The sequence below is a fragment of the Hyla sarda genome, chromosome 10 (assembly GCF_029499605.1).
Source record: "Hyla sarda isolate aHylSar1 chromosome 10, aHylSar1.hap1, whole genome shotgun sequence".
NCBI lineage: Eukaryota > Metazoa > Chordata > Amphibia > Anura > Hylidae > Hyla > Hyla sarda.
Window position 1 is genome coordinate 57,303,726 of NC_079198.1, and position 27,521 is coordinate 57,331,246.

Genomic DNA, 27,521 nt, shown 5'->3' on the forward strand with positions numbered 1-27,521 from the left:
TGTGCTACAGGGCACAGTTTTCACTACACTAGGACATGCTATCCTCCACCTGCCCCCAGGTAGATCGGTGCACTCGGCTATACGGCTGAAGGGGTTGTGGTGAGTGAACGCCGGGTCCCGGGTTTGCTGCCGGATCTTTTTCCCTCTCCCCCGCCAGCCTTGAGAGGGGAGGGGGGGGGGGATGGAGTGAGAGGGGAGGGGGGGATGGAGTGAGAGGGGAGGGGGGGGGGATTGAGTGGAGGGGAGGGGGGGGGGGGATGGAGTGAGAGGGGAGGGGGGGGGATGGAGTGAGAGGGGAGGGGGGGATGGAGTGAGAGGGGAGGGGGGGGGATGGAGTGAGAGGGGAGGGGGGGATGGAGTGAGAGGGGAGGGGGGGATGGAGTGAGAGGGGAGGGGGGGGGGATGGAGTGAGAGGGGAGGGGGGGGATGGAGTGAGAGGGGAGGGGGGGGGATGGAGTGAGAGGGGGGGGATGGAGTGAGAGGGGGGGGATGGAGTGAGAGGGGAGGGGGGGATGGAGTGAGAGGGGAGGGGGGGGGGATGGAGTGAGAGGGGGGGGGGGGGATGGAGTGAGAGGGGAGGGGGGGGGGATGGAGTGAGAGGGGAGGGGGGGGGATGGAGTGAGAGGGGAGGGGGGGGATGGAGTGAGAGGGAGGGGGGGGGGATGGAGTGAGAGGGGAGGGGGGGGGGATGGAGTGAGAGGGGAGGGGGGGGATGGAGTGAGAGGGGAGGGGGGGGGGATGGAGTGAGAGGGGAGGGGGGGGGATGGAGTGAGAGGGGAGGGGGGGGGGATGGAGTGAGAGGGGAGGGGGGGGATGGAGTGAGAGGGGGGATGGAGTGAGAGGGGAGGGGGGGATGGGGTGAGAGGGGAGGGGGGGATGGGGTGAGAGGGGAGGGGGGATGGGGTGAGAGGGGAGGGGGGGGATGGAGTGAGAGGGGAGGGGGGGGATGGAGTGAGAGGGGAGGGGGGGGATGGAGTGAGAGGGGAGGGGGGGGATGGAGTGAGAGGGGGGATGGAGTGAGAGGGGAGGGGGGTGAGAGGGGAGGGGGGGGGATGGAGTGAGAGGGGAGGGGGATGGAGTGAGAGGGGAGGGGGGGGATGGAGTGAGAGGGGAGGGGGGGGGATGGAGTGAGAGGGGAGGGGGGGGATGGAGTGAGAGGGGGGATGGAGTGAGAGGGGAGGGGGGGATGGGGTGAGAGGGGAGGGGGGGGATGGAGTGAGAGGGGAGGGGGGGGATGGAGTGAGAGGGGAGGGGGGGATGGAGTGAGAGGGGAGGGGGGGGATGGAGTGAGAGGGGAGGGGGGGATGGAGTGAGAGGGGGGATGGAGTGAGAGGGGAGGGGGGGATGGGGTGAGAGGGGAGGGGGGGATGGAGTGAGGGGGGAGGGGGGGGGGGATGGAGTGAGAGGGGAGGGGGGGGGGGATGGAGTGAGAGGGGAGGGGGGGGGATGGAGTGAGAGGGGAGGGGGGGGGATGGAGTGAGAGGGGAGGGGGGGGGATGGAGTGAGAGGGGAGGGGGGGGGATGGAGTGAGAGGGGAGGGGGGGGATGGAGTGAGAGGGGAGGGGGCTGTGCTACAGGGCACAGTTTTCACTACACTAGGACATGCTATCCTCCACCTGCCCCCAGGTAGATCGGTGCACTCGGCTATACGGCTGAAGGGGTTGTGGTGAGTGAACGCCGGGTCCCGGGTTTGCTGCCGGATCTTTTCCCTCTCCCCCGCCAGCCTTTTCCCTCCCTGCGCAGCTTCTGAACCCCGAACTAGCTCCGCTCCAGCAGGCAGGTTCATGGACGTCCTTCTTTCTCTTCCTCACTGTTTTTTTTACACTACGATCTGATTGGTCCATCATGCTCTGAGGTCACCCAATCAGATCATGTATCGGGATACCCGAACTGTATCCAGTCCTCCAACCACAGAGAGGAAAAGAGAGAGCGTCCTCTTCTCAGGCTGACAAGTTCCTGTCTCCGTGATTTCCCATAAGCCCCCGCGGCACGCCCTCCTCCTTCCTTTCCTCCCCGAGAAGCCGCTGGTGCCACAGCCGCCATCATGGTGAGAGTTTGGGTCGATTGTAATCTGCTGCCATCCCGCTCTGTATTGCGGGTCTCTCAGGGTATTCGGGCGCGGTGGGCACCGTCTTACTGCTGGGCCGCGGGCTGGACCTTTATTTAGCGAGAAACTGAGGCGAATAATGGTTGGGTTAATAAATCTTCTATGGCGGCCCCCGGTCTGTGGGGCTGAGCGGCTTCGCCGGTGTACTCTCCGGGGCGGGGTAGCGGGGCCGGACGGGTGTCTACGCTCTTATTACTGATACTGTAGAAATGGTTATTAGAGCCTCAGAGGGTTACACGGCTGTTGTCACTGTGGATGGTGACCGGTGTAGTGGTGCGGGGTTTGTCATGTGGCACATCTGTAACGTGTTACCTGGAGTCTACACATCACTATATAGTAGTATACAGTTGGTAATAGGCCTGTGCGCACCCCTTATACATGAGGTGTATACACTGTTTAGGGCAGGTTCACTGCTGCCACATCAGACTGCCTGGGGATACCGGCAGATTCCAAAATGTTATGTTGTACATATTGGCAACATTTTAACCCTTCTAAGATACTTTAAGAACTTTTATTTCCTTTTATAGAAATGTCTTGTAAAATGATGGCTTTGTGCGCTCGTCTGTGCCCTCTCCCGCCGGGTAGCGCTCGTCTGGACCCTCTCCCGCCGGGTAGCGCTCGTCTGGACCCTCTCCCGCCGGGTAGCGCTCGTCTGTGCCCTCTCCCGCCGGGTAGCGCTCGTCTGTGCCCTCTCCCGCCGGGTAGCGCTCGTCTGTGCCCTCTCCCGCCGGGTAGCGCTCGTCTGTGCCCTCTCCCGCCGGGTAGCGCTCGTCTGTGCCCTCTCCCGCCGGGTAGCGCTCGTCTGTGCCCTCTCCCGCCGGGTAGCGCTCGTCTGTGCCCTCTCCCGCCGGGTAGCGCTCGTCTGTGCCCTCTCCCGCCGGGTAGCGCTCGTCTGGGCCCTCTCCCGCCGGGTAGCGCTCGTCTGGGCCCTCTCCCGCCGGGTAGCGCTCGTCTGTGCCCTCTCCCGCCGTATCAGACAGGAGTGAGCACAGAGGAGTACTAGCCCACCTTCTTTGTCCATGCCTGTGATTCAGCTTAAACAAAACCATGATTTTATTAGCGATTTCTATAAAAAGGAAATAAAATTTTCTTATGAAATATATTAGAAAAGTTAATGTTTTGCCAAGAGGTGCAACATATAAAATGTTTTTAAATCTGACTGCTCATTTAAATAATTCCTAATGTATGCTGTGGTATACCCATAGACTTACCTTATGTAAAAGTTGCCAAAACTATGTCCTCTGTAGATTGTGTGGGCCTTTGTTGTTGGTCCCCTCATAGATTGGAAGCGCTCTGGGCTTCTCCTGTGGGTCCCTTCTTAGTTTGGCAGCACTCATGGGGGGACATGTATCATTATTTGTGTATGGAAGAAGCATTTTACCCCTTTTGCCGAATTCAAAATTATGTGCAGAAGAGCTAAATTTATCAATCAAGTGCAATGAGCTTCATAAATTGCGGGTAAATATAGTAATCTCCTAAATCCACTCTTTGGAAAATAGAATCAATGATTTAGAGCATCTTGCTACGTTAAGCCCAAGATGGCTTATATTTGCGCAAAAAAAACAGCTCTTGCGGCAAAATTTTTGGTGTAAAAAAAAAAAGTACGCAGTTAATAAATCCATGTGTACTATAGATGTCACTCCAAGGTACCCTGATTCAGCCACATCTGGAGGACATGCTCTACCAAAACGTGCGCAAAAAAAGCGCTTGTGCAAAATTTTGCGCAAAAAAATACACACAAAGCAGGGGTAAAATCTTTGATACATGTCCCCCATGGTCTCTACTGTGGGGCCCTTCTTAGTTTGGCAGCACTCCTGGTCTCTACTGTGGGGCCCTTCTTAGTTTGGCAGCACTCATGGTCTCTACTGTGGATCCCCTCATAGAGCGACAACACTCCAGGCCTCTGCTCGGAGGCCCCTCTCATCCGGTCAAGTTGTTTGGACATCCTATAGACAGTGTTTGAATATTTAGGATGAGATACTTCATGGAGGGTTTGGGGCTCTGTAAATTATATGGACTGTCTATATATTTTCCTTCAGTAACTTATTTTTTTCTGCTGTAATACAGGGAGTAGATATCCGCCACAACAAGGACCGCAAGGTGCGGCGAAAGGAGCCTAAGAGTCAGGATATCTACCTGAGGCTTTTGGTTAAGGTTAGTGTTACTAATACAGTGCGTTGTGTTGCTAGTCTCCCGTTGTTTCTCCATGCAGAAGAATAACGCACTGCTCTGTTTACCTTTTCCAGCTGTACCGTTTCTTGGCCCGCCGTACCACATCCAACTTTAATAAAGTGGTTCTCAGGCGACTCTTCATGAGCCGTACCAACAGGCCACCTCTCTCTCTGTCCCGCTTGGTAAGTTAAATAGTCCCTTCAACAGAGATTGGCTCTTTTCTGCTGTGCAATAGTGGCCATGTCATGGGGTTGGCAGGACAGTGTTAACCCCTTTAGGACAAAGGGGATTTATCAAACCCTGTCCAGAGGAAAAGTTGCTGAGTTGCCCATAGCAACCAATCAGGTTTTCAGAAACGAAAGAAGCACTCTGGTTGCTATGGGCAACTCAGCAATGTTTCCCTTGGACAGGTTTTGATAAATCTCCCCAATATAAGTAATGTGCCGATATTAATTATCAGTGCTTTGTATATGCATAGCAGTAATAGTAAACTAAGGATTGCTATGTATAGTCTCCATATGGGGACATAAAAAGAAGTGAAGTATTTAAAAAGAAAAAAAAATTAATGAAATGTTAATAAGCTCCCTCCCAAGCAAAAAAAAACATTTAACCCTCCCCACCTTTTCCCATTTTACAAGTGTTAACATTTTTTTTAATATTTGATATCGTTGTGTGCATAAATGTAAACTGTCAAAAATTGCTGCTTTTTGATGACATCCCAGAAAAATGAAAGTGATCAGAAAGTCACATATGCAAAAGTGCCGCCGATAACTTAGTCATGGCGCAAAAACTGCCCCATATACGGAAAACTAAAAAAAAAACAGATGAGGGTCAGAATAGAGGCATCTTAAACATACAAATTTTGTTAGCTCTTTTTTTTTAATATTTTTATATATATATATATATATATATATATATATATATATATATATATATATATATATATATATATATAATATTAATAACCTGAAGGGGCTAAAGCACGGATTTTCCTCTCTAGCCCCTTCTCTGGATCTGAGGTTGCATCAGTCAGATCCCCATTTCTCTATCAAGTAATAGAAAGTTATTTTCTTAAAAACAGCACCACACCTATCCAGTTTGTGTGTGGTATTACACCTTGGCTCCATTAACTTTAGTGGAACTGAGGTTCAATACCACACAACCTGAGCACAGTTCTGGTGCTGTTTTTTTGACTAAATCTAGTCCTGCACAACCCCTTTTAAGGCACATGGCTAAGCCATTACTTTAAGTTGCATTCCTTGCAGCTTACAACTGTAAAGGTTAAAGCTATGTTCACATGCTGAAATGTCTGCACGGAGAATTTCTGTGCGGGCGCCTGTATAATCTGCCGGTGCTTGGACCTCATGGGAATGCACAGTATCAGACGTCTATGCATTCCGTGCAGTTTCTGCACAAAGAATGAACGTGATATTTCTTTGTGCAGACATAGAAAATTGAATTTCCGTGCTAGAAACATCTGGCATGGAAACTCTGCGCTGTGCACAGCAGCAGAATCCCATTGAATTCAACGGGATTCTGATGCAGCTGAATCTACGTACCAAATTCCAATGCAGAATCCGGCACAGAAATTCTGCCGTGTGATCTTGACTAAAAGTTATAGGACGCCTGTTTTTTCCCCCTCCCAATTACTGAAGATGTCTATTGAGGTTGTTTCTGTTCATATAAATAATTAGGACCTATTGATATCAGAGTAAAGATCCATTGTCCATGAACCCGAACTGAGAACCTCTTTGTAAGAACTGATGCCAATGGACTGTGGAGAAATAAAAGATTAAATGGAGAATTCTATGGATTGTTACATTTCAAGCGGTTTCACAAATTCTTCCCTTATAGATTCGCAAGATGAAGCTTTCTGGACGTGAAAACAAAACTGCTGTGGTAGTAGGAAGCATCACCGATGATGTCAGAATCCAGAATATCCCAAAGCTGAAGGTAGCACATAATCTTGTATGAATTAGTGTCTGTACTAGTATGGGCTGTCACCAAAAAACAACCTGCATAAAGGGGTATTCCGCCCCTAGACATCTTATCCCCTATCCAAAGGATAGGGGATAAGATGTCAGATCGCCGCGGTCCCGCTGCTGGGGGCCCCCGGGATCCCCACTGCGGCACCCTGCTATCATTACAGCACAGAGAGAGTTTGCTCTGCACGTAATGACGGGCGATACAGGGGCTGGAGCATCATTACGTCACGGCTCCGCCCCTCGTGATGACACGGCCCGCCCCCTCAATACAAGTCTATGGGAGGGGGCGTGGCGGTCGTCACGCCCCCTGCCATAGACTTGCATTAAGGGGACGGGCTGTGATGTTACGAGGGGCGGAGCCATGGCTTCACACTGCTCCGTCCCCTGTATCGTCCGTCATTACCTGCAGAGTGAACTCTCTGTGCTGTTACGATAGCAGGGTGCCGCAGCAGGGATCCCGGGGGCCCTCAGCAGCGGGACCGCGGCGATCTGACATCTTATCCCCTATCCAAAGGATAGGGATGTCTAGGGGCGGAGTACCCCTTTAAGGATTCGGGGCGTTCAGGTACACCCTTTGTCCTTAAGTACCAGAATACAAAGGTGTACTTGCATACCCGATGTCCTGAATGGTTAAAATGTATGGCACAACAAAAGCGAAATTGTGGTGGAAATTGAATAGAAAATTGAAATTTAAGGGTTTCATTTTTACACAGTGCACTTTATGGTAAAACTGACATGATCTCTTCTGTCGGTCAATACAATTAAAATGATGATCGTATCATTTCATGTTTGACTTCTTTTAAAGTCACTTAACGAAATAAGTATGTTTAACCTCTTAAGGACCCAGGACGTACGGGGACGTCCCCGCACCCTGGGCCTTAAGGACCCAGGACGTCCCTGTACGTCCTGGCGTTTTCCGGTCTCTGCCGCGCGCCGGGCAGAGATCGGAACTGGATGCCTGCTGAAATCCTTCAGCAGGCATCCAGGGCAAACGCCGAGGGGGGCCATGTAGGCCCCCCATGTCGGCGATCGCCGCAAATCGCAAGGGAAATCGCCCTTGCGATCTGCGGCGATACCGGGCTGATCGGGTCTCTGGGACCCGACCGCCCGGTAATTTCGCATGATCCCGGCTGTCACAGACAGCCAGGACCATGCTGAAGTATCGGAGCGAGGTGGCAAGCCTGGCACCTCCTCCGATCCCCTGCGATCCGTCGGTTAGTGAACCGACCAATCGCAGGAGGGGGGGCGGTTACTTCCTCCCGTCCTGCCCGGCCCCTGAAAGTCCGGAGAGGACGGGAGGAAGACCGGAGGGGGGGACGGGGGAGTGCTGGGGCCCGGCCCCGGTACTTACCTCGTCCCTGAAGACCCGGATCCCGGCGGTGAAGATGGCGGCGGCGGCGGCGACGACAGGTGAGTAAATCTTCAGCCGCGGTCGGGCCCTTTACAGCAATGCACGTCGCCGTAAAGCGACATGCATTGCTGTAATAGGACCCTGTAAACTACAACTCCCAGCATGCCCAGACAGCCCTTGGCGTCTGGGCATGCTGGGAGTTGCAGTTTTGCAACATCTGGAGGTCCACAGTTTGGAGACCACTGTGCCCTTCCAGATGTTGCAAAACTACACATCCTCAACATGCCCTTACTGTCCAGGCATGCTGGGAGTTGTAGTTCTGTAACATCTGGCCCTTCAGATGTTGCAGAACTACAACTCCCAGCATGCCTGGACAGTTTTGGCATACTGGGAGTTGTAGTTTTGCAACATCTGGAAGGGCACAGATTGGGAACCACTGTATTAGTGGTCTGCAAACTGTAGTCCTCCAGATGTTGCAAAACTACAACTCCAAGCATGCTGGGAGTTGTAGTTCGGCAACATCTGGCTCTAAAGATGTTGCCGAACTACTACTCCCAGCATGCCTGAGAATGTTTGGGAGTTGTGGTTTTGCAACAGCTGGAGGCACACTGGTTGGGAAACATTGTTTCCTAACTCAGTGTTTCCCAACCCGTGTGCCTCCAGCTGTTGCAAAACCACAACTCCCAAACATTCTCAGGCATGCTGGGAGTAGTAGTTTTGCAACAGCTGAAGGTCCCCCTGTGAATGTACAGGGTACACTCACATGGGCAGGGGGCTTACAGTGAGTATCGGGCTGCAAGTTTGCAATGCAGCAAATTTTGCGCGGCAGCTCAAACTCGCTGTAATCCCCCGCCCGTGTGACTGTACCCTAAAAACACTACACTACACTAACACAAAATAAAATAAAAAGTAAAAAACACTACATATACACATACCCCTACACAGCCCCCCTCCCTCCCCAATAAAAATCAAAAACGCCTGGTACGCCACTCTTTCCAAAATGGAGCCTCCAGCTGTTGCAAAACAACAACTCCCAGTATTGCCGGACAGCCGTTGACTGTCCAGGCATGCTGGGAGTTTTGCAACAGCTGGAGGCACCCTGTTTGGGAATCACTGGTGTAGAATACCCCTATGTCCACCCCTATGCAAATCCCTAATTCAGGCCTCAAATGCGCATGGCGCTCTCACTATGGAGCCCTGTCGTATTTCAGGGCAACAGTTTAGGGTCACATATGGGGTATCGCCGTACTCGGGAGAAATTGACTAACAAATCTTGGGGGGCTTTTTCTCCTTTCACCCCTTATGAAAAGGTGAAGTTGGGGTCTACACCAGCATGTTAGTGTAAAAAAAATAAACTTTTTACACTAACATGCTGGTGTTGCCCTATACTTTTCATTTTGACAAGAGGTAAAGGGGAAAAAAGACCCCCAAAATTTGTAACACAATTTCTCCCTAGTACGGAGATACCCCATAAGTGGGCGTAAAGTGTTCTGGGGGCGCACAACAAGGCCCAGAAGGGAGAGTGCGCCATGTACATTTGAGGTGATTTGCACAGGGGTGGCTGATTGTTACAGCGGTTTTGACAAACGCAAAATAAAAAAAAAAACACATGTGACCCCATTTCGGAAACTACACCCCTCACGGAATGTAATGAGGGGTGCAGTGAGAATTTACACCCCACTGGTGTCTGACAGATCTTTGGAAGAGTGGGCTGTGCAAATTAAAAATGTTGTACAGCCCACTGTTCCAAAGATATGACAGACACCAGTGGGGGGTAAATGCTCACTTTACGCCTTCTTACGTTCCTCAAGGGGTCTAGTTTCCAAAATGGTATGCCATGTGGAGGTTATTTTGCTGTCCTGGCACCATAGGGGCTTCCTAAATGCGACATGCCCCCGAGCAAAATTTGCTCTCAAAAAGCCAAATATGACGCCTTCTCTTCTGAGCATTGTAGTTCACCCATAGTACACCTCAGGTCAACTTATGGGGTACCTTCATACTCAGAAGAGATGGGGTTACAATGTTTGGGGGGTATTTTCTGCTATTAACCCTTGCAAAAATGTGAAATTTGGGGGGAAACACACATTTTAGTGAAATTTTATTTTTATTTTTTTACATATGCAAAAGTCGTGAAACACCTGTGGGGTATTAAGGCTCACTTTATTCCTTGTTACGTACCTCAAGGGGTCTAGTTTCCAAAATGGTATGCCATGTGGGGGATTTTTGCTGTTCTGGCACCATAGGGGCTTCCTAAATGCAACATGCCCCCCAAAAACCATTTCAAAAAAACGTACTCTCCAAAATCCCCTTGTCGCTCCTTCGCTTCTGAGCCCTCTACTGCGCCCGCCGAACACTTTACATAGACATATGAGGTATGTGCTTACTCGAGAGAAATTGGGCTACAAATATAAGTATACATTTTCTCCTTTTTCCCCTTGTAAAAATTCAAAAATTGGGTCTACAAGAACATGCGAGTGTAAAAAATGGAGATTGTGAATTTTCTCCTTCACTTTGCTGTTATTCCTGTGAAACACCTAAAGGGTTAAAACGTGGACTGAATGTCATTTTCAATACTTTGGGGGGTGCAGTTTTTATAATGGGGTCATTTGTGGGGTATTTCTAAAATGAAGACCCTTCAAATCCACTTCAAACCTGAACTGGTCCATGAAAAATTGTGAGTTTGGAAATTTTGTGAAAAATTGGAAAATTGCTGCTGAACTTTGAAGCCCTCTGGTGTCTTCCAAAAGTAAAAACACGTCAATTTTATGATGCAAATATAAAGTAGACATATTGTATATGTGAATAAAAAAAAAAATTATTCGGAATATCCATTTTCCTTACAAGCAGAGAGCTTCAAAGTTAGAAAAATGCAAATTTTTCATAAAATTTGGGGATTTTTCACCAAGAAAGGATGCAAGTTACCACAAAATTTTACCACTAAGTTAAAGTAGAATATGTCACGAAAAAACAATCTCGGAATCAGAATGATAACTAAAAGCATTCCAGAGTTATTAATGTTTAAAGTGACAGTGGTCAGATGTGCAAAAAAAGGCCGGGTCCTGAGGTGTAAAATGGCTGGGTCCTTAAGGGGTTAAAATTGCCCTATTCTCACCCTTAACTTTTTCATTTTTTCATATACCGGGCTGTGTGGGGGCTAATTTTTTTTGTGCCATAATAGGTAGTTTTTATCATACAACTTTCGCATATGTGACATGTCCCTGGCCAGAACCCACAGTCTATGAAGCAAGTGCAACTTCTGTGCTTGCTTCATAGCTCAAGTGGCACTCAGGACATAACTGTACATCCCGGTGTGCCAAGTACCGGGCAGCCAGGGCGAACACCTCTAAGACTTAAATGGGTACTGTGAGATACAAAAACTTTATATGTTGTACATCTTGGCAAAACATTAACCTTTCTAATACTACATAACATATTTTTTTTTATAGATATCGTGGCTTTGTCCAAGCTAAAGCACAGGCGTGGACAAAGTCCAGTAAGGGTGGGCTAGCACTCCTCTGTGCTCTTGCTCATGTCTGATCGCACAGGAGTTTTAGCACACCTTCACTTACTGGACTTTGTCCATGCCTCTGCTTCAGCTTGGACAAAGCCATGATTTCTATAAAAAGGAAATAGTTTTCTTATAAAGTATAATAAAAAGGTTTTGCCAAGAGGTCCAACATATAAAACGTTTTTGAATCTGATGGTGTCCATTTAAGAAAGCAGCGTGTAAAATGTACACCCTCTGTCCGCTCCCAGTGTATGTGCTCAAGAGCTCAGCGCACTTCCTACCTGGTGGTTACCGGTTATCAGCAGCCTGTACCGACAGCTAATGCCGGAAATCGCATATCGGGCCGATGTCCGGCATTTACCCCTTAGACACAAAGTTGATTGAAGTCTAAAACGGGAAAAATCGACTGGAACACAAATAACGCTGTACAGTGCTGTTCTATGGAGCAGCATTGTTCAGTATTTGCAATCATAAGAATGCATGTAATAGGCCCCATATGGGAACTAAAATAGTAAATAAAATGTATGTGTAATATATAAAAGTTTAAATCCCCCCCCCCTCATTTTCCAATGTATCCAATAAAATTAAATAAAAATAAACGTGGTATTGTCATGTGCAAACTATGAAAATGTTAATGAAGCTGCATAGTCAATGGCGTAAACGTCACTAGTAAGCATTACTGTCAGTAAGTAAATGTAAGAAAATGCTAGTCAGTGTAGTAATGTGCCCTAAGACCTGTGTGCATAATACTAAGCATGCTTTTATACGTGTTATGTTTGTATTACTGTGCTCACTCTCCTGTAGGCGCCGGTCATTTCTTTTGGAGTATGATGAACTTGCTCCTTTACTTCCCTCTCCCTTGTCCCTTCAGACATTCTTATTCTTTATATAACTAATGCAGCCATGAGAAACCTGTATGGTTCAAGTACACAAGAAAAATGTCAATTTTATGCCAAAAAGAAACCTTTTTCCATTTACTTGATGACAAGTGTATCCTTTATATGACCCTAAAGCAGATATGTGAAACGTATTTAATGCAAATACACAAACAAAAGTTCATAAAAGGACCAAAGAAATGTTGCTTATAAACAATTTAGCACCTTGTATTGCTCTTTTAGCATGCATGGAAATTGCTCTTCTGCAAGCGGTCTGGATTTTTTTTATAGGAAATATTAAATAAAAAGATTTTTTGTAACAGTAAGGCTTTAAGGTGTACAACTTATTCTTATACAATCTATCCATTGCTAAGCAGTTTATAAAACATTCAGTCATATGAATATACAACTGCAGATTTATCTTGTGATGTGTATGTGGTAAATACATTGCGTTACCTTTCTGTTCAGAGTATACATTGGCAACCTGATAAATCTTAGTCCTGTCTGCCTCCTCAGTGTGATTGACGGCTCGCGTCATTGCTCTGCTCCATCTGCTTAGGGAGGTGAGCGGTGATGAGCTGTCAATCACTCTGAGGGGGTGATCACAACCTGAGCAGATGAGGAATAGAAGAGGATGACTCCTGCTGGCACCTTTCAGGCATCATCTCCCTGTCATAGTAACACGTTGCCATGTCTTGTAAAATCTGATCCTAGGGTCTCTTTAATGGGCCAAATGTAGTTTTTTTTTAAAAAAATTTTTTTCTCTATAATGTGCAGGACTAAAAAGCATTTTCAGTTTCAAGTTGCAAGTTTGGAAAATGGACCCAATATGTCACTAGTTGACAACTTTCGGCCAATTAAAGATGTTATCCAGAGAATACAAAAACAATTAGGGAGATTTAGCAAAACCCATCCAGAGGAAAAGCTGCTGAGTTGCCCTTAGCAACCAATCAGATCACTGCTTTCATTTTTCAGAGGCATTTAAAAAAAATCAATCTGGTTGCTATGGGAAACTCAGCAACTTTTCCTTTGGACAGGTTTTGATAAATCTCCCCCTATGTTTCTGGGGATGGCCCAAAAAACAAAGCTTACTCTTCTGCCTCAGTCCCTTGGGGCTCCTCCTATGTCATCCTGTCCTCTGCAGCTCTGGCTACTTTCTACTCCTGAGACAAACTTTCCACTGTAGAACCAATCAGACTGCAGCAGTGTTTTTGTCAGGTTGCGGAATATATATGTGTGTATATGTATGTGTGTATATATTATGCACCAAACAAACAGGGTTGAACTTACACCTGGGACCAGCAGTGTGAAAGATTGGTAACTGTTAAGGTATTGTAACTGTTGTGTACATTAGGACTAGATAAGGACATCATTTTAACCTCTGCTCTAAATGAATAGAAGGATTCTAGAGTAAACATTGAAGTATTGGTGTTAACTAGGGGAAAAACACACTGGGTCATGGACACTTACACATATATATCTGTTATTTTTATTCATTTAGGTTTGTGCACTTAGAGTGTCCACTGAAGCTCGCAGACGAATCCTTAAAAATGGAGGCCACATCATGACTTTTGACCAACTGGCTCTTGCTGCTCCTAAAGGCGAGAACACTGTTCTCCTGTCAGGTAACAAACTAAAAATATTTATAATGAGCAATGACAAACCCATATGTCATATCTACTAGATAGATGTCCCAAATTTTACAGCACTTTTTTTTTTTTTTTCTAAAGCAAGCAAACTGATTAGAGATGAGCGAAGTTAGTGATTCAACTCATCACGAACCATGCAGTTCGGCAGTTTCTGACTTAAACTGAATTAATTTATGCAGGCTAAAGTCAGCAACTGCTGAGCCACTAGGTTCGTGATGAATCAAATCACTAATTTCGCTCATCTCTAAGGCTGCGTTCGCACAGCCGTCTAGACCCGTTCCGTTTTTCTCCCGTCAAAATTTAAGGACTTTAAAAAAAAACGTATGTGATCTGTTAGGATCTGTTTTTGTTCAGTTAATAACCCCCCCAAAAAAATGTTTTTTTTTTTTTTCTGAGCATGCTCAAAAAATAAAAACGAATTGAAAAAAATGGATGCAAACTGATGACATTAACCCCTTAAGGGCCTGGGGTTTTTCCGTTTTTTTTTTTTTTGCATTTTAATTTTTTCCTCCTTATCTTAAATCATAACTATTTCAACTTTTGCACCTAAAATCCATATGATGGCTTATTTTTTGCGTCACCAATTCTACTTTGTAATATCAGTCATTTTACCCAAAAATCTACGGCGAAACGGAAAGAAAATCGTGATACAAATTTGAAGAAAAAACGGCATTTTGTAACTTTTGGGGGCTTCCGTTTCTAGACAGTACATTTTTCAGTAGAAATGACACCTTCTCTTTTATTCTGTAGGTCCATGCGATTAAAATGGTACCCAACTTATATAGGTTTGATTTTTGTTGTACATCTGGAAAAAATCATAACTTCATGCAGGAAAATGTTGTCATCTTCTGACCCCCTATAACTTTTTTTTATTTTTCAGAGTATGGGGCAGTATGAGGGCTAATTTTTTGGGGCCATAATCTGAGGTTTTTAGTGGTACCTTTTTTGTATTTATCTGTAAATTAAGGAAAAAAAGGGGAGACCAGAGGAGGCGCCTCGTGTGATACCGTAAGAGTAGTAGGAGAGAGCAAGAGAAAAGACGGGGCCTCTTTAGACCCTTAGGTAGTGGCTGCTCACCTTGCAGCAAGTAAAAACTTGCATATCAACCCATAAGGGGGTTTAGAGAAGAAGAGTCCGGAACTGCTGCTGAGCCTTAGGTTGCAGGAGTGGCGAAACCGCCTCCTGAGACAGAACAATTAGTAGCAAAGCGAAAAAGAAACATTCGGATGGCGCTGGTACCAATGGTGTGGGTAACAAACTGTAGCCAGAGATGCAGGTAGTACAAAACACTGGACAGTTTATTGGATAAACCATGAAACAGGTGGATCATGTGTTTCGGGGGAGCCTCCCCCCTTCTTCACATCAGTATGTCAAAAGATACAATCATGCAGGTATATATACAGGAGAAAATGGGCGACAATAATGCACTGGGAGGGGCTACAAACAGGTGTGTTGCATAAAAGGTACTTAGTTCAGTCACTAAACATAATGGTTAAATGATATGCAAAGTGATATTCTTTACAGGACCTCTATTGGTCTGCAAATGTACAAATATGGTGCAAAATGTATATAGAGTGATGTAAATACATTAATCGTAGCTGGTGTCCACATCCGGACTCCAGATGCGCACGCTGTGGTCTGCAGTGCTGTCAGTAGACTGTGGCAGAGTGAGCGCTGTCACGGGGACAATGTATGACAATGCTAATCTGTGCTATTAGGTAGAAGAAGATAAGAAGGCACAGAATAGTGTGTGCTAATGCATATTAGCACATCATGTAAGAGTATGTAAGGAGTAAGGTAGATATAGGGGGGTGTCAGTGGGAAGGGGGCGTGCCACAAAATTTGACAGCTGTTGATGAATTGGATTACTGGGATTGGAGCTATGGAAACATATCATTATATGGGTGATATATATGTATATACACACCCCAGGGTGGGCTGTGTAATTTTGAGTAAGGGCTGTTTGCTCAAAGGACATATAGCTGCGCTAATTATATACAAACGAAGATGTGTAAGATGAATCTTAGGAGTACCAAGGTTCATGCATTTAGAGGATATACACACACACACACACACACACACGTGTAAATATCCAACTGGAACCATGGAAACATGTATGTGTATATATTTGTCAAATGTAGGGATAGAAGTAAAAAATGAAAATAAGAATAAAATGTACATAAATATAAGAGTACAATGATACTCAATCTGTGGAGAGCTCTAATATCAATAAAAAGTCATAATACACTTGTGTATAAGAGCGTATGTAAACGAAGTATACAACATTAGAGTAAAATGCAATCTAGTCATAGAGGGTAAATACAAGAATATAAAAGTCGCTGAATATATAAAATATGTCTCAATGGATACGAATATGTATTAAAAAACTAAAAAAAACATAGCAGATCTGTAGAAACCGACTGTCATATCCGATCCGTCAGGAATGACATACAGGTCATGTAACAGCCTATATTGCAAGGCTGAGGGTTTAAGGAGTAGGATATTCCTGGAGTTATATAGTGATGTAGGTGGTGGGATGGCATATTTAGAGGTTGCATTCTATCATGTCGTTCAAACCACCTGGAGATGGGGTTCGGAGGGTGTGAATCAAGAAATTCCAGAGATTCAATACTTTGAGAAGACGGGAACATTTCTGGATTCACACCCTAGGAACCCTATCTCCAGGTGGTTTGAACGACTTGATAGAATACAACCTCTAGCTATACCATCCCACCACCTACATCACTATATAACTCCAGGAATATCCTACTCCTCAAACCCTCAGCCTTGCAATATAGGCTGTTACATGACCTGTATGTCATTCCCGACGGATCGGATATGACAGTCGGTTTCTACAGATCTGCTATGTTTTTTTTTTTTTTTATACATATTCGTATCCATTGAGACATATATTTTATATATTCAGCGACTTATATATTCTTGTATTTACCCTCTATGACTAGATTGCATTTTACTCTAATGTTGTATATTTCATTTACATACGCTCTTATACACAAGTGTATTATGACTTTTTTTGATATTAGAGCTCTCCACAGATTGAGTATCATTGTACTCTTTTTATATTTACATTTTATTCTTTTTTTCATTTTTTACTTCTATCCCTACATTTGACAAATATATACACATGTTTCCATGGTTCCAGTTGGATATTTACACGTGTGTGTGTGTGTGTGTGTGTGTGTGTGTGTATATCCTCTAAATGCATGAACCTTGGTACTCCTAAGATTCATCTTACACATCTTCGTTTGTATATAATTAGCGCAGCTATATGTCCTTTGAGCGAACAGCCCTTACTCAAAATTACACAGCGCACCCTGGGGTGTGTGTATATACTGGGGATCGACCGATTATCGATATGGCCGATATTATCGGCCGATAATCACGATTTTGGGCATTATCGGTATCGGCAATTATCTTGCCGATAATGCCCCCACCGCACCGTGACAGCAACCCCCTCGACCCGCCGCACCGCACCCCCGACCCACGTCGCACCCCCCCACCGTGATGCTGGGCGGTATACCGGTATGGATTTTTCCCATACCGCTATACCGATCGGGCCCCTCCCCCACCCTCCGAGTCAATTAGAAAATTAAACTTACCCGTAATGGGGGTGGTCCAGGCCATCCTTCCTTCATGTAGTGTCCGGGGGCGTTCCGGGTGGAGGGTGGTCCGGGCTGTCCTTCTTCTCCCACGGTCTTCTTCTCCACTCCGGGCAGGCTCAGGCCTAGTACGCTGCATAGACGCCACTACGCCGTGACATCAGGTGCGTCGCTGCGCACGGGCATCACTGCGCAGCTACGTCTAATGCAGCGTACTAGGCCGGAGCCTGCCCGGAGTGGAGAAGATGACCGCCGGAGAAGGACAGCCCGGACCACCCTCCACCCGGAACGCCCCTGGACACTACAGGAACGATGGATGGATGGCCCGGACCACCCTGACAGGTAGGGGAGAGAAGCGGGTGGTGGCGGCGGTCTATGGCCCCGCAAAAGCCACAGCAGATCATTGATTTAAAGCGCCCGCTTTAAATCAATGATCTGCAGCGGTGTCGCAGGGGGTTAAATAGCCGATAACTTATACCGGAATATCGGTATAAGTTACCGACTATCGGCCCTAACCTGCACAGATTATCTGTATCGGCCCTAAAAAACCGATATCTGTCGATCCCTAGTATATACATATACATCACCCATATAATGATAGGTTTCCATAGCTCCAATCCCAGTTATCCAATTCATCAACAGCTGTCAAATTTTGTGGCACGCCCCCTTCCCACTGACACCCCCCTATATCTACCTTACTCCTTACATACTCTTACATGATGTGCTAATATGCATTAGCACACACTATTCTGTGCCTTCTTATCTTCTTCTACCTAATAGCACAGATTAGCATTGTCATACATTGTCCCCGTGACAGCGCTCACTCTGCCACACAGTCTACTGACGGCACTGCAGACCACAGCGTGCGCATCTGGAGTCCGGATGTGGACACCAGCTACGATTAATGTATTTACATCACTCTATATACATTTTGCACCATATTTGTACATTTGCAGACCAATAGAGGTCCTGTAAAGAATATCACTTTGCATATCATTTAACCATTATGTTTAGTGACTGAACTAAGTACCTTTTATGCAACACACCTGTTTGTAGCCCCTCCCAGTGCCTTGTTGGCGCCCATTTTCTCCTGTATATATACCTGCATGATTGTATCTTTTGACATACTGATGTGAAGAAGGGGGAGGCTCCCCCGAAACGCGTAATTCTCCTGTTTTATTATTTTATGGTTTATCCAATAAACTGTCAAGTGTTATGTACTACCTGCATCTCTGGCTACAGTTAGTTACCCACACCATTGGTACCAGCAGCGCCATCCGAAGGTTTCTTTTTCGCTTTGATACTGATTGTTTTTTTTTTTTTTGTATTTTACTTTTTGCGCGTACGCCATTGACCGTGCAGTTTAATGAACAATATATTTTTATAATTCGGACATTTCCGCACGCAGCAGTACCACATAGGTTTATTTTTATTTATACCGAATAGCCCCCTGAGCTAACTGGCAATGATTTACTTTCACTTTAGATGCGGCATTCTACTTTGAACGCCGCGTCTGAAGGGTTAATAGCGCGCGGCATCACGATCTGTGCCAAGGGTCCTGGCCGCTGTTGGAGGCTGGGCCTGTGGCCCCGCGTTATAGAACGGGAGCGGACTCGTGACGTACCGATACGTCATAAAAAGGTTAAAGGCTCATCCGTTTTCCATAGACTAATGTTAAATTTACTGTATCCAATTTATTTTATTTTTTTGGACGGAAGAAAAAATACTGCATGTGCAGACGGGTAAAATAATCCTATTGACATGAATGGGATTTTTTTTTTTTAAATCGACTTGAATCAGTTTACAGCCTGCAAAAAAAAAGGAAACAACGCGGGGATAAAAAAAAGGGGGGGACAGACGGCTGTGTGACTGCACCTTAAAACTGATCACAGCAAATCGGTCTTCTTATTCTAGACAATTAGGGGGAGAATTGCATACATTTCTAGTAATAGCAGCCAGTGCCTTATTTAGAACCTTCATTAGAGCAGTAAAGCTACTTAGCTTCTCTAGAGATCTAGCATATCCATATATTGCCAGGGCAGTTAACGGATTTTCTATGGGGAACAGAATTCGTGTGTACAACTTTTAAAGGCCAAAAGGCTAGGTTGATTAACCCCTTAAGGACAAGCACCGTAAATGTATGGCGCTGCTAAGTAGTACTTGGAGCACAGCGCTGTTCATTTACGGCACAGCTTTCCTGGATCACCGCGTCTCCGGGCGTGGTGATCGGGACGTGATGACTGCTGATATCTATCAGCAGCCATCCCGGCATATTTCCCAGGGGGGTCCTGAGATTCCCCATGTCGGTGATCACAGCAAATCACGGTCAATTCAGACCGGCGATTTGCTGCTATTTCGGGTCAATTGGGTCTCTGGTGAACCGGGAAAAAAGGGTTAATGAGGCTGCCCGAGACAGGCCCATTAACCCTTACCCAGCAGGAGTGAGGTGGCACGGGTGCCGCCTAACGATCAATTGATTCATCGGTCGGAATGACCGACCAATCACGACCCTGCTGGTCGTTGATTGGGACGGCGATCGGGGCCGGCGGGGGTCCCCTCATGTGCGGTGGCTGCGACAGGAGCAGCAGGATCGGTGGCAGCAACGGAGGCAGGATACAGCAGGAGGTGAGGCCTGTTCACCTCCTACTGTTAAGCAACAACTCGCAGCATGTAAAGCCAAATGGCATGTTAGGAGTTGTAGTTTTGCAACAGCTGGAGTTCCAACTACAACTCCCAGCATGCCCTTTGGTAGTCTGTGAATGCTGGGGGTTGTAGTTATGCAACAGCTGGAGGCACATTTTTTTCTATGAAAGTGTGCATTCAGCTGTTGCATAACTACATCTAGCATGCACAGTCTACCAAAGGTCATGCTGGGAGTTGTAGTAGTGTGCCTCTAGCTGTTGTAAAACTACAACTCTCGGCATGCCCATCAACTGTCAATGCATGCTGATTGTTGCAGCTTTGCAACAGCTGGAGACATATTGGTTGTGAAACCGAGCTTGTTGCCTAACTCAGTGTTTAGCAACCAGTGTGCCTCCAGCTGTTGCAAAAATACAACTCCCAGCAAGCACAGACTGTACATGCTGGGAGTTGTAGTTTTGCAACAGATGGAGGTCCTCCCCCCATGGGAATGTACAGGATACATTCACACAAGCGGGTTTACATCAAGTTTTCTACTGCAAGTTTGATATGTGGCAAATTTTCCGCCGCAGCTCAAACTCATTGTAAACCCAACCGTCTGAATGTATCCTATAAACACTACACTTACACAAAATAAAAAGTAAAACTACATAAACACATATCCCTACATAGTCTTCCCCCCCCCCAAAAAAAAAAAAAAGTCTTGTACAGCACTGTTTCCAAAACAGAGCCTCCAGCTGTTGGAAAACCACTCCCAGTATTGCTGGACAGCCACTGACTGTCCAGGCATGCTGGGAGTTTTGCAACAGCTGGAGACGCCCAGTTCGGAAAAACTGCCGTGGGGAATTTTTGTGGCAAATTCAAATCCCCAATTTAGGCCTCAAATGCGCATGGCGCGCTCTCTTTGGAGCCCTGTCTTATTTCAAGGAAACACTTTACGGCCACGTATGGAGTATCTCCGTACTCGGGAGAAATGGAGTTACAATTTATTTTTTTTTTCTCCTTTTACCCCTTATGAAAAGGTAAAGTTGGGGTCTACACCAGCATGTTAATGTAAAAAAAAAATTTACATTAACATGTTGGTGTTGTGTTGTCCCATTAATTTTCACAAGCGGTAAAAGGTGGAAAAAAAGACCCCCAAAATTTGTAACTCAATTTTTCGTGAGTACGGAAATACCCCATATGTGGGCGTAAAGTGCTCTGCAGGTGCACAACATGGCTCAGAAGTGAGAGCTTGCCATGTACATTTGAGGTCTAAATTGGTGATTTGCACAGGGGTGGCTGATTTTACAGCGGTTCTGACATAAACTCAAAACAATAAATATCCAGATGTGACAACACCCCTCACGGAATGTAAAAAGGGGTAAAGTGAGCCTTAACATTTTCGTTAAAGTTGGATGTGAAAATGAAGAATTCACTAAAATGCTGGTGTTACCCTACGTTTTTCATTTTCACAAGGGAGAATAGGAAAAAAGACCCCCAAAATTTGTAGCCCCATTTCTTCTAAGTAAGAACATACCCCATATGTGGATGTAAAGTACTCTGCTGGCGCACTACAATGCTCAGAAGAGAAGGGGCGCCATTGAGATTTTGGAGACTGTGTATCCAAAATTGAAGGCAATGTGTGTTTACAAAGACCCCATAGTGCCACAACAGTGAACCCCCCCCACACCCCCGACATGTGACCCTATTTAGGAAACATCACAAAGAAAAAGGCAAGGCAGAAAGGGATGATAGCACACCAAAAATGAAAAAATCTATCTTTATTGTACAAAAACGACCACATACATTTAAAAGCACTTAAAGGAGGTCCATAACACTATTGACCACCTTGAGCCATGGAGAGGGACTCCAGAACTAGTCAGACTCTGACATACCTGATATCATACAGTTCCGGTATCCTGGCACACCAGCCAATAGGAGTAGGCATATGTTATTGATCCAGCACAAGCGTGCTCTGTCTAAAGCAAGGGCAGGATACCGGAACTGTATATCAGGTATGTCAGTATAAGGGGTTGAACCGGAAGTGTGTGTGTGTGTGTGTCCCACACTTGCTGGCACTGAGGTAATGAACAATAATGATATATCAGCTTGTGTTGGTTCATGTTAGAGCCATGCGCCCCTGAGGAAGTCACCGAGAGTGACGGAATGCGTGGGGACCTAGGTTTTGAGGGGGGGAACTTGATGTTCCTTGATGTGTATGACCATTAACAACCGTGTAGCTCTGCATACATTGTCTATCTTTATTCTTTACAGGCAGATGCTTTTGTGTACATATATTACTTTTTGACCACTTAGAAGAGCTCTCGTTTGTTTACTGCATACTGAATAGTGTTTTCTGTGGGGCCAGTTGTCTTAGTGATAGGATTGCGCTTTATAATTGTGTATAGCGGGTGTCCCTGTTCTTGGGGGGGGGGGGGGGTAGTCTTTGACTAGTTCTGGAGTCTTTGACTAGTTCAAGGTGGTCAATAGTGTTATGGACCTCCTTTAAGTGCTTTTAAATGTATGTGGTCATTTTTGTACAATAAAGATTGATTTTTGGAGTGCTATCATCCCTTTCTGCCTTGCCTTTTTTTCTTTGTGATGTATTCAATATTAAGGCATAGATAGCACCCAGTCTTATTAGTACTTGTGGTTGAGCCCACTTCCTTTTCAATGTAACTCATTTTGCAAACTACACCCCTCACGTAATTAGGGGTGCAATGAGCATTTACACCCCACAGGCGTATGACAGAATTTTGGAACAGTGGTCCGGGAATATGAAAAATTTAATTTTTCATTTGCACAGCCCACTGTTCCAAAGATCTGCCAGTGGGGTGTAAATGCTCACTGTACCCCTTAATTAAATTCTGTGAGGGTTGTTGTTACCAAAATGGGGTCACATGTGGGGGCTTTGTTAGACGCACATGGCCCCCGACTTCTTTTCCAACCAAATTCCCTCACCAAACGCTCAATGGTGCTCCTTCTCTTCTGAGCATTGTAGTTCGCCCGCAGAGCACTTTACATCCACATATGGGGTATTTCTATACTCGGAAGAAATGGGGTTACACATTTTGGGAGGCTTTTTCTCCAATTACCCCTTGTGGAAATTTGGGCTAACATCAGCATTTTAGTGAAAAAAATCAAATTTTTCATTTTCCTGTCCAACTTTAGCGGAAATTTGTCAAACACCTGTGAGGTGTTTAGGCTCACTGTACCCCTTGTTACGTTCCTTGTGGGGTGTAGTTTCCAAAATAGTATGCCTTGTGTTTCCATACTCGGAAGAGATGTGGTTACAAATTTGGGGGGGGGGGGGGGGCATTTTCTCCTATAACCCCTTGCAAAAATTTAAAATTTGGGGGGAAACCAGCATTTTAGGGAGAAAAAAATTCATTTACACATCCGACTTTAACGAAAAGTCGTCAAACACCTGTGGGTGTTAAGGCTTACTGGACCCCCCCCCCCCCCCAAAAAAAAAACGTTTCAGAAAAATGCACTCTCCAAAATCCCATTGTTGCTCCTTCCCTTCTGAGGCCTCTAGTGCACCCACAGAGCACTTGACATCCACCTATGAGGTATTTCCTTACTCGAGAAAAATTGGGTTACAAATTGTGGGGGGCTTTCTCCTTTTACCCCTTGTAGAATTCAAAAACTGGGTCTACAAGAACATGAGTGTAAAAAATGAAGATTTAAAAGTTTCTCCATTTTGCTGCTATTCCTGTGAAACACCTAAAGGGTTGACACAATTTCTGAATGTCACTTTGAATACTTTGGGGGGTGCAGTTTTTATAATGGGGTCATTTGTGGGGTATTTCTAATATGAAGGCCCTTCAAATCCACTTCAAAACTGAACTGGTCCCAGAAATTTTGGATTTTGAAAATTGTGAAAAATTGTAAAATTGCTGCTGAACTTTGAAGCCCTCTGGTGTCTTCCAAAAGTAAAAACATGTCAACTTTATGATGCAAACACAAAGTAGATATATTGTATATGTGAATCAATATGTAATTTATTTGGAATATCCATTTTCCTTACAAGCAGAGAGCTTCAAAGTTAGAAAAATACAAAATTTTCATGAAATTTGGGGACTTTTCACCAAGAAAGGATGCAAGTAACGATGAAAATTTACCACTGTGTTAAAGTAGAATATGTCACGAAGAAACAATCTCTGAATCAGAATAGTCGGTAAAAGCATTCCAGAGTTATTATTGCAAAGTGATAGTGGTCAGAATTGCAAAAAAGGGCTGAGTCCTTAAGGGGTTAAAATAATCCATACTGCAGCCTGCTAGTGCTGTAAAATAACAAACTACCTACCCCCCTCACCAGGTCCAGCACTGCTTAACCCTGCTGGTGCATTCTCTGCTCTGCTGATGACATTCTGTATGCGGTGCGTTCAGAACCCCATAGGCAGAGCAATTTAAATTTTAAATATCACAAGTCTGAAAGCTTTTGGATGTGACTGAAATGTATAAATGTAATTGTACAGCCCATCTACTACTGCAGTTGCTGTTTATAAGATCCTGTCTAGCAGAGCAGCTGGGTTCTTGTTTCTTTATCAATGATAAATGATCTTTAAAATTATAATTGTATATGTTGGTTTCTTTTTCTAAGAGGGTGTTGTACAGTGACGTGAATGAACAGCTATTCCATAGTTTTAATAGTGACCCCTCTTTTAGTGGCAGAAGCAATTCAGTAATATAACATGGTTCCCAGAGGACTTCATAGCAACAGACTACAGTCTACACCCTTTTGATAAACTTTGGTCTACTTTGCTGACCCAGTAGTTGTGTTACACAACTTGGGATTACAACAAGCCTATATCTTCCTGCAGTTAGTTGAAAAATCCACAGGAAGTGTATTTAAACATGTCTAGAATAAACCTATCCCAATATAAAATTCACCATGTGGTCTTTCTGCCATCAGTCTGATTCTGTATTTATTATGGGTTAAGAGATGTTGTACTTATTTTGTTTTTTATTTCCCTCTTTATTAGGTCCCCGTAAGGGTCGGGAGGTGTACAGACACTTTGGAAAGGCTCCCGGTACTCCACACAGTCATACCAAGTAAGCTGAGAACTTAATTCTATATACTGTCTTGCACTCTTTAGTTATGCTGTGTAAACCAGCTGACTGCAGAGGTAGTCTGCAATTTACTAATTATGGATCAGACATAAAAGGGGGTAGGCAGAGTATATGATAGAAAGCCCAGAGATCTCAGGAACAACACTTGGGCCAACAAACAAAGCTACACTCTTCAAAAAAGATGTCCTGAGGAAACTTATCCCCCTATCTGCAGGATAAGGGATAAATGACTGATCACAAGGGTCTGACCGCTGGGACCCCTCATGATCTTAAATACAGGCCTCTACTCTGCTCCGGCTGAGCTGCTGTGTTTAGCACACAGCAGGTCAGCTGGTACAAACACGCTCTCTACATTAATCTCTATGGGGAGAGGTGGAGACACAGCTTTCCTGAATGGAGGGAGGGGGTGTGTTTCTACCAGCTGGGAACAAAACACTCTGACAGCGCAGAGATGGGGTCCCGTTTCTTAGCACTGGACATCTTCTTTAAAGAGAAACTGACAGACTGTTTACCTGCACTAAAGCCAATATACTGGCTTATAGTGTGGGTGAACAGCATTAAAATCAGTGGTCACTATTAGGTCCAGTTTTGTTAGTTATGTCTGTTTTTATCTCATTTTTTTCTTTTGCACTTCTGTGCACAATGGAGGTGGGGAAATTGGTAGTGTCTTCACTCTGTCATTAGGACTAGAGATGAGCGAAGTCACAGTGAGTCGATTCGTCACAAACTGCTCGGCGGTTGCTGACTTTAGCCTGCATGAATGAGTTCAGCTTTCAGGTGCTCCGGTGGGCTGGAGACTCTCTCCTAGCACTGTATCTACCTTTTCCAGCCCACCGGAGCACCTGAAAGCTGAACTCATTAATGCAGGCTATAGTCAGCAACTGCAGAGCCGAAAAGTTTGTATCGAATCACTGTAACTTTGCTCATCTCTAATTAGGACTTACCCTGCCTTTCACATCACAGTGAAGTGAGTGGAGAGATTACCATATTCATGACAGGGACGAACAGATCGGGGAATATTGAAGAGGCAGGGGAGCATAGTGTGCTGGCTCCATGCCTCCATTGTTCAATAAACAGACCCTAGACCTATTAAAGTGACCACTTGTTTTAATGCTGTTTACCCATACTATAATCCATTACATTTGAGTTTAGTGCGGGTGAACAGCCTGTCAGTTTATATTATAACTTATACAGATAGTAGTTCCTAATAGCTGGGGGAAAAGTGAAAGTGTATATTGTATAATTAAGCAGGTGGCCACATTTTCTGTAGCCTAAATGGTTTTTCTGGGACTTTTAGTTTCCTATCCTTTAGGATAGGTAATTTAAAATCTGAATGGTGGAGGTCTGGGACCCCTGCCTACCAGCTGTTTCCCAGAACCATGGGACCCGCATACAAAGTACAGACTAAAGCAAACTATTCTGTATATGATGTAGTGTCTGAGCTGCAGTAATTGTGCATAGCCACTAACCACATACAGAGCTGCTTGTATATGCAGGCTCTGGCAAACAGTTTATTGGCATAGGTGATGGGTGTCAGATGCTCATTTGTCAGGTATAGATGGCCTATTCTGAGGATAGTCAATCAGTTTCAGAAATCCTTCAGTTGGATGCATACATATAATTTTTTTTTTCTTTTATTTGGGGATGGGGGTGAATGTATTTGTATTGAAATATGGATAAATATTTGATAAATCCATTGATAAATACTGTTTTGCAATAATTGAAATTTTCTTCCTTCTAGGCCCTACGTTCGTTCTAAGGGTAGAAAGTTTGAACGTGCCAGAGGACGCAGAGCCAGCAGAGGTTACAAGAACTAAACTCACTGTCCATGCTTTGTACACAATAAAGATGCTATGTCTTTACAAACAACTCTTCTCACTTTTATTTGGAACACAAAACTCCACCTTCTTGAAGTTACAGGAGTGGTCTTTGCTACTAGTGATCCAAACATAATATAATGTGCCCTTGTATTGCTTTATTAGAACAGTGGGGGTTTTCTCACACCTTATGAGGAAATATGGTTTATATAATATACTGAAAAGAAGATAAGAAAAACGGCCACTCACCAATTCCGTCTTGCTATATTGCATAAAAAACTCACAAATAGGGGAGAGGGAAGGAGCAACAAGCTTTGTTTTGCACTAAGACTAGTGCTTCTTCCAGCCATGGCTGGAAGTAACACTAGTCTTAGTACGAAACTGAGCTTGTACCACTTGTACCCCCCGCTCCTTCCCACTCCCCTATTTGTGAGTTTTTATGTAATATAGCAAGACGGAATTGGTGAGTGGCCGTTTTTATCATCTTTTGAGTATATTTTGTATCTTTGCTGACACCTGAGCACCACCATTACTGCACCTGCAAAGTAGATCCATAACCGAGAGACCGGAGTTCCAACTGTTCGCAGTGCCGTAGGAATTTTTCTTGTATTTAGTAATTGTTGTTTAGACATGGATTTACATCTCTGCATTATATGAACCAATGCATACACAAAGGTTGGTGGTACTCACTGTAAGGGTGGGCTCACACTAAGTTTTTGACTCTACGGTCACTGGATGC

The 27,521-nt window shown here is 45.1% G+C and overlaps 1 protein-coding gene across 1 annotated transcript; it reads left to right on the forward strand.

Moving 5' to 3' along the window:
* The first annotated feature begins 1,563 nt into the window (after window positions 1-1,563).
* Window positions 1,564-26,834, forward strand: RPL18 (ribosomal protein L18). Its single transcript, XM_056544076.1, has 7 exons — window positions 1,564-2,047; window positions 4,175-4,261; window positions 4,354-4,461; window positions 6,134-6,232; window positions 13,500-13,623; window positions 24,878-24,947; window positions 26,707-26,834. Exons 1-7 carry the CDS (start codon window positions 2,045-2,047, stop codon window positions 26,780-26,782), a joined length of 567 nt encoding a protein of 188 aa, XP_056400051.1. The 5' UTR covers window positions 1,564-2,044; the 3' UTR covers window positions 26,783-26,834.
* The last annotated feature ends 687 nt before the right edge of the window (window positions 26,835-27,521 follow it).